Genomic DNA, 12258 nt, shown 5'->3' on the forward strand with positions numbered 1-12258 from the left:
CTGAGCCTTGGAGAAGGATCCGATTCTCCAAAACTCCTCAGATGGAAGGAATGCAGAGAGTATGAATGGCACTAGAGGGGCCTCTCTCCTCCCTTTCTCTCTCTCTCACCAGCTCTTATCAGAAAGGGAGGATCAGAATTATTGAACAGGGCTTAGGTTTATAGCAGGAGGGAGAGCTGAATGGAGCAAGGCAGCATGGAGGACGCCCACTTAGACTTTGAACTGAAAGAATTGCAATATAGATGGCCCCACTCATTGGATTAGGAAAGGAGATCAGACATTGGCTTGAAGGTCAATTTGGACTTAGTATTTACATGTCCGCCCTTTTCATTAGCTCTTAAAGGACAGGGATCTGCCTTCAAGGTGATTCCATCTCATTCTTCTCTGCATCTCTTTACCTGTAAACCTCACGAGGTATTTGTTGAAAACAAAGAACAAACAAAAGGAAGAACAGAGGTAACAAAAAACAAATGAATAAAAGAAACACATATATAGCTATCTCTGCTGGATTTGTTTCTTGAATAACTATAGCTAGGAATGCTCTGTCACATCCACTATTGTAGTACGTAGAGCTTAATGAGAAAAACCCATATAGGGAAAATTATCATCAGTGGAAATTACTTTTGTCCTTAAATCCCAAGATACAAGAGAGTTTTCCATTTAGGGATTTAAGGCAAAATTGATTTCCCTAGAGGACAACTTGGTGGAATGACTACCACTAGAGTGTGACCCTCTGTCAGCACAGAAGAGAATGGCTGTGAGAATCAGAAGCATCTACCAGTCAAAAGCCAGGGTCCAACGCACTGTCCCAGTGATCACCCACCCAAATGAACTCCAGAAACTGCCTCCCTGACCCTACTTTAAGGAATAATAATGATGCTGTAATAAAATTAAACACCTTAATAAATAAAACTTTTAAACATTTTTCTTAATATCTCAGACTTAATACTGTTTGGCATGACAATAGGTTTTAAAATACAGTGAAAAGAAAACTTCAGGGAGGCTCATCCTAGTAATATTCCTGAAAGTAGTACCCTATAATCTAGTTTCCATTTGGCTATTGGAATTTCCCAGCGAATCCTGGCTTAAGGAAAAAGTGTACAAAATATAAAAATATAATATAAAGAGAAAAGTGTGGACACAATCAAACGTTAACAGCAGTGAAGAGGCAAATAAGTGAATAATTTTGTCCATGAGTGATGCTGTGTCCATCTTCATACCTCCTGATGGATTTCCAGCACAGCAGAAGACTTCCTGACTGTGGTTACAGTGTGCAGCCTAGAAGTAGGAGAAGAAAAATGCAGTTGAATATATATACAGACAGTCCCCACTTACAATGATTTGACTTATGATTTTTGGCTATATGATGGTGTGAAAGTGATAGCATTCAGTAGAAACCATACTTTGAATTTTGGATTTTGCTCTTTTCTCAGGCTGGCGATATGCAGTACTGTCTTCTCTTGTGATGCTGGGCACTGAGCAGAGGGTAAACAAGTGACACACTTGCAACCTTTCTGTACTCATATGACCACTCTGTTCTTTACTTTCAGTACTGTACTCAATAAATTACATGAGATATTCAACACTTTATTATAAAATAAGCTTTATGTTAAATGATTTTGCCCAACTGTAGGCTAAGGTAAGTGTTCTGAGTGTAGTTAAGGTAGGCTAGGCTAAGCTACGATGTTCAGTAGGTTAGGTGTATTAAATGCCTTTTCAACTTAAGTTATTTTCAACTTACAATGGCTTTATGGGACTAATCTCATTGTAAGTCAAGGAAGATCTGTGTGTATATATATATACACACACACACACACATACACACATACATATGTATATGTATATCATATCAAACTTGGCTACACAAGTTTGCACAAGACTTGCACAAGACGACTTAGAAAAAGATGGAAAACAATAATTCAATTTAGAATATTCAAAGTCAAGAAATCCCTTGGGTAGAGATTTCCCAAAACAAGCCACTTATTCATGACACATTGCCTGTGCCCTAGTGAGGTTCCTGTCCTCTAGGACAAAATTCATTGCATACCTACCTGTCACTCAGTTGGGCCTCGTGACTCACCTACTAAAGAGCAAGCTTTGGAAACACAGCACTCAAACTAAGGTGGTCAGGGGAAGTTTGATTACAATAGCAGTGTCAGAATTTAGTCTTTGTTCTTCTCTGTTATTTATCTTTACTAAAATAGAAGGAATGTAAAAATGCCTTCACTATATATCCCAGTGTCTTTTTACCTTTTATATTATATCTAAGTTTAGCCTGACATCTGAAGTCTGGTTCACCTGTCGCTGACAATACGTGGCCCCATTGGTTTCTATGTAGGTGGGTGAAAGGCCTCTGACTCCATGAGCTGCACTGCTAATGTTTTCTTTTCCCAAGGTCTTGCTCACTCCCTTTCAACAATGGCTGTGTGTGAGAATCATCTGGGAGAGTTAGCCAAACAACTGAAACTCAGGACCAATCAAGACCAATTAGACCGTCAACTTATATACTATACACAATATACACAAACGCAACAATTAACTCAAAATGGATTAAAGACTTGAATGTAACACCTGAAACCATAAAACTCCTAGAAGAAAACATAGGCAGTATGCTCTTTGACATCAGTCTTAGCAGTATCTTTTCCAATACCATGTCTTACCAGGCAAGGAAAACAAGAAAAAAAATAAGCAAATGGGACTACATCAAACTTAAATGCTTCTGCACAGCAAAAGAAACCATCAACAAAATGAAAAGACAACCTAACAAATGGGAGAAGATATTTGCAAATCATATGTCCAATAAGGGGTTAATATCCAAAATATACAAAGAACTCATACAACTCAATAACAAAAAAACAAATAACCTGACTAAAAAACGGGCAGAGGATCTGAATAGACGTATTTCCAGAGAAGATATACAGAGGGCCAACAGGCACATGAAAAGATGTTCGACATCATTAACTATTAGGGAAATGCAAATCAAAACCACAATGAGATATCACCTCACACCTGTCAGAATGGCAATTATTAAAAAGATAAGAAATAACAAGTGTTGGAGAAAAGGGAACTCTTGTACACTGCCGGTGGCAAAGTAAACTAGTGCAGCTACTATGGAAAAGAGTATGGATATTCCTCAAAATATGAAAAATAGGGCCAGCCCGGTGGCTCAGCAGTTAAGTGCACGCATTCCACTTCAGCGGCCTGGGGTTCACCGGTTCGGATCCCGGGTGTGGACATGGCACCGCTTGGCAAGCCATGCTGTAGTAGCACCCCACATATAAAGTAAAGGAAGATGGGCATGGATGTCAGCTCAGGGCCACTCTTCCTCGGCAAAAATAGGAGGATTGGCAGCAGACGTTAGCTCAGGGCTAATCTTCCTCAAAAGAAAAAAATAAAATAAAAATAGAACTACCATTTGATCCAGCTATTCCACTTCTGGGTATTTATCCAAAGAACACAAAAACACTAAATCAAAAAGATATGTGCACCCTTGTGTTCATTGCAGCATTATTCACAATAGCTAAGACTTGGAAACAACCTAAGTGTCCATTAACTGATGAAAGGATAAAGAAGATGTGGTATATGTATGAAATGGAATACTACTCAGCCATAGAAAAGATGAAATCTCACCATTGGCAACAACATGGATGGACCTTGTGGGTATTATGCTATGTGAAATAAGTCACAAGGAGAAAGCCAAATACTGTATGATTTCACTCATAAGTGGAAAATAAAAAAATAAAAAAAAAACACGTAGACACAGGAATAGATTGGCGATTATCAGAGGGGAAGGGGGAAGAGGGCAAACAAAAGGGGTAAAAGAGCACCTGTGTACTGTGACAGATGGCAACTAGATTTTGGGTGGTGAACACCATGGAGTCTACACAGAAATTGAAACATAAAGATGTATGCCTGAAATTTATATAATGTTATATGAACTGATGTTACCTCAATAAAAATTAATTACATTTTTAAAAAAGATCAATTAAAGCCAAATATCTTCAGGGGTCCAGGCAGCAGTAGTTTTTCAAAGTTCCCTGGGTGTCACTAACACACAGCCAGGGTAGAGACGGACAACTTACAAAATACAGGAGACTACACCTGGATACCCAATGTGGTGAATAGTAGCATTTCAGAAAGGACTCTTGGCCACATTTCTTTCTTTAGTTCACCAGCTTCTACCAAAATCTCAGGGGACTCAATTCAGGGGAAAAAAGATAAGTTAACTTTTAATGAACTGTTACAATTACTGAAAATTTATTTCCACAATCTCATATTCAACACATTGGTTTTTTATTTGAATCTGAAATATTTCCCAAGAGGGTCTGCCATTAAAAGCAAATGCATTTCAGAGCTCAGAAAAGGAAGAACAAGGATTAATTAACCCAGTTTAATTCAATTTAATTGTGCTGGTAGTACGTTAACCACTTTGGACTGGCTTCATATCACTTCCCCTCATTCCATGGGATTCCATGTAACCCACTTTCTTAGCTTCTTGATAATAACAAAGATAAACAAGGAGTTTTTTTTGGCTTCTTTGGAAAGCTAAAACAAAACTTCTGGTGGCCACTTCTCACCCTTCTGCTCTTGTCTGAAGCAGATCCTTCTAAAGTCTCCGACTCATCACACCTTTGCGGCATTTCGTTCCTGAAGATGCTTCAACTCTAGAATCCAAGGGCTTCTCCCTGCTACGGCACTGCCACCTGCTTTCTCCACTAAAAGATGAAACTCTGGAGTAAGCAAACAGCCCTTGTCTTCCTCCAGCAAAGCAAGTGCTGTATTCCGTGTAAATGGCTAATGGGAGCAGGTGAACTGAACTGATTCTTGCCTGGCTGATTTTTCCAAAGGTTTGTGGCCTTAAGTCACTTTCTTCCACATAAATTTTCCTCTTTTCATCGTTGAATGTGAATATTTATGTGCTTCTCACACTTGTGAGTGAATATACAGAACACAGAGTCAGTCTGAGGCAGAATTATGAGGTAGGTGAAATTTGCCTTCAGCCATTCCTGTCAAATTCCCATCTCCTTCAGAAGAAGAAGTGCCCCATTATTTTCTCCCACAACTGCTCTATTCTCCCTACCTGCATTCATAATGAAGTATTAAGAGTGGGTAAGGATAAAGTGCTATTACTTCCAAAATACATGCAATTTAGCATTTTAATTTATTTAATTCAACAGAGAAGGCATTAACCACCAATAATGTGGGGAAAAAACACTAAGAATTGTTACCTAGCCCTTCTCACACATGCATTGTGTGTAATTCTTACAAGTGCAAAACATGAATATTGCCATCAGCCCATCCCAATTTTCAGCCCTAGTAGTTAATTTGTCCAAAGAATAGAGCTATTGTAAATAGCAAAATCGATCTTAAACACTGGTCTTCTACCTCAAAATTGTGTGTGTCTTCCCCTGTACCACAGCAACAATGACAATACTACCTTTTATTTGTGCCTTTTTTATTATCTTTTTCATTCATCCTGTATCTACACAGTAAGGAAACCAAAGGTCAAAAGATTTGTCACTTTCCCAGGCACAGTGAAAGAACAAGCTAAAAACCCACATCTCACAGCAACTTCCACCTTTTTTTCCTCTGTTTCCTACTTACTCAAGGAAAACAGTATTGAAAAATAACTAGACTGCAGGTAAGGATTAAGGGGCTCAGAGAACCTGGGGCTTTCTCAACACCCCTCACCTCAGACCATGAATTCAGGAGCCTGGTCCACACTCTACTGCTAAGACGGGCCCTGAGTGAACACACAAGGACACCAATCATCCTCAACTCTTTACACACGCTGAGCCTTTAGGAAAAGTGGTGCTGGATCCCCAGTCACTTGTCCACTGTGTAGTAGAAATAGCGTAGATGGACAAGCATGGGTTTTGAAACCCAGTAGACTTGAATTTAAATCCCGGCTCTATTTCCTGGCTGTGTAAACATGGGCATCTCGCTTCATCTTAAACCTTACTTGAACCTTAGTTTCCTTATCTGACAAAGAGAAGGAATAATATGCAGCTCTCGTGAAAATAAAAAGAACCTGGCAGAGAATAAAAATGTCATCTCCCTTCTCCCCTTCCTTTGCCTGCCCAAATGCTATACTCTCAGCTAATGGTAGAAATGTCCCAAACAGGAGAACCTTTCTGTTGTGAGAACTTAATTGTGGATCTGTGCCATGTGGAACAGTACTCTTGGAGTTAAATGGATTTGGTCCCCAGATAAGGAGTGAGGTGTAGTGGTTGCAAGAATGAATGTGGCTCCATATCTTAGTTGCTCTACAATCAAAAATGGAATCACTTTTCTCATTATCTACCCACGTCGTTCAACTTTACATATCTGATTACTTGATTTTAGGAATGATAAACAGGAAATGAAGGCCTCCTTACACTACTCCTAAGTGATAAGCTCTAACCCTAAGAAAACAGCATATCGGAGTGTCTTGAACCCCATAGGATTTTGAAACAAGGAGAGTATCATTCATTTCTAGCTTCTGAAGTTTTACCTGAAGTCTTCCAAAGATTTCTTCTTGGTTGCTTTCAAACCACCAGTTTGGCAACAGGCAAATTTGTAATCAATGACCTGGTAAATGATGGGGTTGTACATTGCTGCTGATTTTGCAAGTAGGGTTGGCACCACAGAGAGTTGTATGGGGATGGAGTCTGGCCTTCCAAAAGCTGACCACACAGAGACCACTGCATAAGGGATCCAGGCAATCAGGAAGCCAGCACAAATCAACATTGCCACCTGGTGAGGGAAAGCAACAGAGAACAGAATCAAGACACACGGAGGAAAGGACGGGTGTGAGGGAGGAGCAGGTAGCGTATTTACACCCGAGAAAGTCTATTATCTTTCCATTTATCTTTCCCACAGGAATCATTTCACATGGACTTCTGAGATGTTTAGCCAGAAGAAGTTATCACAATTCTTTATCCCATTTGCCACATCCTATCCATTCTCCCCTCTAAAATTTGAATTTACCCAAAGACCCAAAGTTTAACCCTATAAAATCTGTCAGATTGAGCCTCTGTTGGACAATAAATCATGCTAAAAAGACACCAGTGCTCCCAAAATTTCCAGATTTCTCAATCTACATCCCTTAAAACCTAGATGGAAACTATGGAAACTATGGAACTATGGAAACTATGGAAACTATGTTCACCTTGCTGAAAATTTTAATCACGCTTATTTGCCTCAGGAAACTTAGAAACTCTGCCCTTGTTTGAAATTCTAATATGACTCTTCTTCACAGATTTCTATTAAATGTTACTTCTTTTGGTTCAAGTTTTTCTCAAGTTTGAGGCTCACACGGTAGAAATTCACTAGGTATAAAGCAAAATAGAATCACCAAGCTTTAATCAAAGTGATACAGTTGTATAAAACAAGACTATTACCAAAAAGGACTTTTCTCTCTCACAAAATTATAACTACTTTAGGGGCCTCTTGACTTTCAGACCAAAGAATAATTAGAGATAGGATTTAAAACGCCCTCGCTAGTTTCTCACCATCTGCAGTTCAGACCCTTTAATGATGTAATCTTAATTAGTGCCCTGTAACTATCTACCTGACCCTACAGATTACCTCACTTTAATTCAAAACAAGCGCTTTGTGCAAGATATGATGCCAAGCGCTGTGGGGGACACCAGTGCACCTTAGTGCCTGAGCTGCGTCCCTCTGGAATATGAATAACTGCAGCCCAAGGCAGAATGGGATTCAAGTGCCAGCTCAGAGAAGGACAGAATTACATGCCATGGGGCAAATTAAGACCAGTTTTAAGAGGAATGTGGCATAGAATCTGCATGTGGGCAAGTGGAAATAAGGGAATAGTAGTGAGACCAGCACGAGCAAAGACACAGGTGTGTGTGAGATTTGTGTAGGAATTAGTGAGCGATTCACCTTGGCATATGAGAAAGCAATAAAGGGAGATGAGTCTGGAGAGAAAGACAACGTCCATGTATTCAGAGTTTTGTATAACATCTTAGAGATGAGGCTGGAGAGAAAGATAACATCCAGGTATTCAGGGTTTTGTATAACGTACTACTGAGCCTGTACTTAATTCCATGTGCTTTGAGGAACTAGTAGGTTTTTGAGCAGGAGACTTAATGAGAGCTGTGGTTAATAATATGAACCTGTAAAATGGAATGGAACGGGAAGAAATAGGAGGTAGAAAGATCATCATTTATTCCTTCAGTCAACAAGTATTATTGGGCATCTCCTATATGTTTTGTGTTGAGGATAAAGCAATGAACAAAGCAGACACAATCCCTGCCCACATAGAATTTCCACACTTAGCAGATTTGTTTAGGCAACAATCTACACGAGAAATAAGAGGGGTCTTAACCAGAGTGCTGACATTGGCAAATGAGGTCCAAGCTTTGGTTTTTATTGTGAAATTGAGCTATTTCAAGCCCTAGTTGAGAGAAAGTGAACTAACTTCAAAGTATCCTTACACTGTTATCTACTAGAATATTCTCTCTGTAAGATAAATAACTAAACTATATTCAAATTAATGAGCTGTGTAGTAGACATCTGGGTTGGTTGGTTTGTTTGTGTTTATCCTCATCTTCCCAGTATACCTTCTACCTTAGCACTGCCAGCATCCCTTCTGCCTCCTAAGAGTTGACATCACAAGCATCATATGATCAGTCTTACCAGGGGACTGCATGCCCCTGGCTACAATAGTAGGAACAGGAATGAGCACAAGACTAGAAAGAGTATAATCAGTCTCATCTTTGATATTGATTTATAAGGGAGTTCTAGTGGATTTTCCCTCATGGTTCTAGTAAAAGTGGGTCTTCCTTTTATCTTTGAGTTCAAGACCCTGGGAAGCTGTAAGGATGGAGCTAACTGCAGCAGGCACCACTTCCTCTTTTCCCATCACCTTATTTAAGAAGCAAGACTACCGTTCTCAACATCAGAGTCATGACAAGCAAGTGTGAAGGATCAATAACAAGGAATGAGACACAAAATGTTTTATTAACAGTAGTTAAAGTAACAACATTTGTGCATATTTTTTTGTTTTAGAAATTCAGTTGGATACGTTTTTCTTATAACAAAGTCATTTGTGTGTGCATATACAATTCAAGATGCTTTCGTGGGAGAAGAGTACGGTATGCAGGGAATGGTCTGTACCCCTCGGGCTTCTTGACCTGTGGAGCAGATAGTCGGTAGGGTGTGTTTGCCCTGGGAACCCCACATTTGTGGAATGTGTCAGGAAAGAAGCACGGGAAATCTATGCTAAAGTCTCAGGTTCTAAAATTCCACCCAAGAAGTTCAAGGCTCATCTCTAAAAATTAACTGTAGCAGAGAAAAACATCAACAACATCTATCTCACTTCATTTTGCAAAAGAGAATCTAAACCCCAAAGAGATGAACCAGGTGAGCCCAGACCTCTTGCACATCCTGAAGCCCTGCCTTAGGGTCCTGAGCCAAAACTCTCACCTGTGCGTTAACAGTTATAAACAATGCCTAATGCATACCTGCAACTCTCCTGCTTTCTTCCTTTTCCATCTTTCTGCAGAAGTTTATCCAGAAGAAATTGTGTTTGGTTTGGTCTGTGTGACTTTTGTTTATAAGTGGAATGGATGCCTCAGAGCTCACAGTAAGGGTCTTTTTTTCCCTAAATCCCCAAACAATAATAACTATATAAATAAAGCTTGCTTTAGCAGATGTCTGGGAACTTAACATAGCTCCCTCCTTTCTCCTTTGGTGAGTCATATGATTTCACAGTATCTCAAAAGCTGTTTTCTATATTTCTGCCAAAATCATTGACACAAAATAGATTAGCACTGAGTCCATAATATTTTCTACATTTTACATATTTTCTACTTTTATGGGAGTATGCAATGGGGGACAGGAAGGACTTGAAACATTTGCATTATGTTATTCTTTTTAAGAAGACATGGAAGAATTAAATAGACTGTGGTTTTTAAACACACAGCAAATGAATCATTGTGGTTTTTCTGAGATTAAAATAAAACTAAATACTTTAAATTGAATGGCTGGAAATCAAGTTTAAAGCAGAAAGAGGTATAAAAGCCTAGATTTAAAAGTTACTGCAGAATGTTACTTCTATTTTTGAAGTGAATACAAAGTTAGTATGAGGCATATTCATTTTTTACAACCTTCTCATGTTAAAATATACTCCATAAAATATTAAACGTTAAAATATTAAATATTGAAAGTATTTTAAAATACACTCTACAAAAATTTCCAAAACTTTCATGTTACACTCAGTTTTCCAAAAACTTTCTGCTCAAGTTGGACCACGTTTAATCTTTGCATCTATCTGTTCTTTGCCTTCCTCATTTCCTAGTGCGCCTTCATTTCTATTTTCTAAAATTTCTCTCCCACATATCATTAAACCAGTTGTAACATGGGCACCTGCATCCATCAACTTTTTCTAAGGTGTTTATTTTTTAATCACTTCAGTTTTACCACTGCCTTTTGGTTCACTGGAAAAGCATGTAGAACTTCAAATTCTTAAATTAGAGAGTTTTGTGGGAGGAAATTCACAAGATACATGTTTAGCTTCTACAAAAGAATCACACATCTGCAGCCCAGTTCATTTTAAATATATCTTACTGCTGAGGACCAAGGTGTATTGGTACATTTCAGCTATAGTTCAAGCTGGCATTAAGTGTCTCGTAAGCAATTTTGTCCATCATCGATCAATTGCAGTGACTTAATCAATTAAGGCAATAATAGAACAATGGGGTTGAAAGCAAATTCTCTAAGTTATATAAAGCCCTGCCTTTAGGCCCAACACGTCTGAACCGTTCCAGCAGATAAGGTTTCCAAGAAGGGAGATCCAATCCTGTCTGTGTGCTGAGGCAGTGTGGAAGAGTGGGAAAGTCACCGACATGGAGATACTCAGGGGTTTAGACTCCAATCATGGTTCAGCTCCAGCAACCAATGTGAGACAGAATCTCTGATTCTGTAAGAACCACCATCTCAGTGCCTCTACCAGGTTCCTTTGCCCAGATATGAGTAAGACTTCAGCCAGCATTTGAAGTTGCATGCTACCTTGAATAATGAAATAGATGAGAAGAGGACATGGAATTGATGTGGAAGTGAAGGCTTACAAGGAGGGTTGAAGATATGTAATAAATTCACCACCAATAACAATTTTGAATCATATTACAAAATCAGCTAGACTACTGATAGCAGACATATTTCAGTGGCTGGGATGAAATAAGGTCACAAGAAGAGAGATCACCACATCTGTGCACTGAGAGAATGGGAAGAGGGAGGGTCCCTGTCTGCTTCAGGAGAGTGTACAATTGACAGGAGCACAGGAACGATAAGATTTGGTTTTTCCATCTTGGGTCTAGATAGCAAGTATATGGATTTGCTCCTACCCAGTGGTAAAATGATATCAAAAGATGATAATACAACAATAAATGCCAGTTATGAGACCACTACCCTCCACATGTTGGCAACTGGTGATTGAGCCATACTACCAATGGCAAGGAGGAGAGTGGGAACTTGACAGCCATGACCTACCTTCTTTGACCCTCCATTTTGTCATATATATAAAAATAAGGGTGGTGATACTTAGCTTTCACACCACCTTTTAAGAAATTAAGTAATTCGACAAGTCTAAGTGTGTCTAGCTTGAGTTTCTTCCTTTCTTCTATTTTATTGACAGAATGACAACTAAGGCCAACTGTCCCACACACTTCTCCATACCCTTAAAAAGAAGAAAAATTCTGAGACCTTTGATGTGTCTGCCATATGTTAGCCTGGTTGTGATCCAAATAGAAAATATTAATTCGTACTTTTAAAAAAGGAGAAGAATTCTGCACTTCTCAGTTGCAATTTTCTCAAATCCTAAAATACCACTACTCTATAAACAAGCAATTCTATGATAGAAAGGAGAGGAAGTAAATTAGGTCATGTCACTCTGTGCATCTGTGTTTTGGGATTTTGGTCTAAAACTGAATGCAATATCCCTTGCCAGGCAGTGGCTGGCTCGAAGAAAAAGAAATAATTAGTAAGTATCTGGTTCAACAAAGTAAAGGAGACTTCACTGTTCATTGTAGATGCACTAAGTCCCTGGAGGGAGGAATACGGTGATCCGAGGGGAACAAATACTCAGGCTTAGAGGCCAGGGGGTTTTAGTAAAAAGAGCTATTGCCATAGACCTTTAAACAATCCAACCAATCCAGCCATTTTCATAGAACCTCAGAGTTTTAGAAGGCAACTTACACATCATGACAAAACTTAAGTAGTAATTGAAAATGGCTTAAATTTAGTACAGAAGACACC

General features: G+C 39.0%; 1 protein-coding gene across 1 annotated transcript in view; it reads right to left on the reverse strand.

Moving 5' to 3' along the window:
• Positions 1–1214: 1214 nt before the first annotated feature.
• The window catches only part of OPN5 (opsin 5), a 28202-nt gene continuing 17158 nt past the window's right edge, over positions 1215–12258 (reverse strand). Inside the window, exons 5-6 of the mRNA XM_014834646.3 lie at positions 6494–6735; positions 1215–1278 (exon numbers count right to left, since the gene is read on the reverse strand). Of these exons, the coding sequence (XP_014690132.1) occupies positions 1215–1278; positions 6494–6735 (306 nt within the window). The remainder of the gene's footprint in view (positions 1279–6493; positions 6736–12258) is intronic.

The sequence above is a fragment of the Equus asinus genome, chromosome 8, assembly GCF_041296235.1.
Source record: "Equus asinus isolate D_3611 breed Donkey chromosome 8, EquAss-T2T_v2, whole genome shotgun sequence".
Lineage (NCBI taxonomy): Eukaryota > Metazoa > Chordata > Mammalia > Perissodactyla > Equidae > Equus > Equus asinus.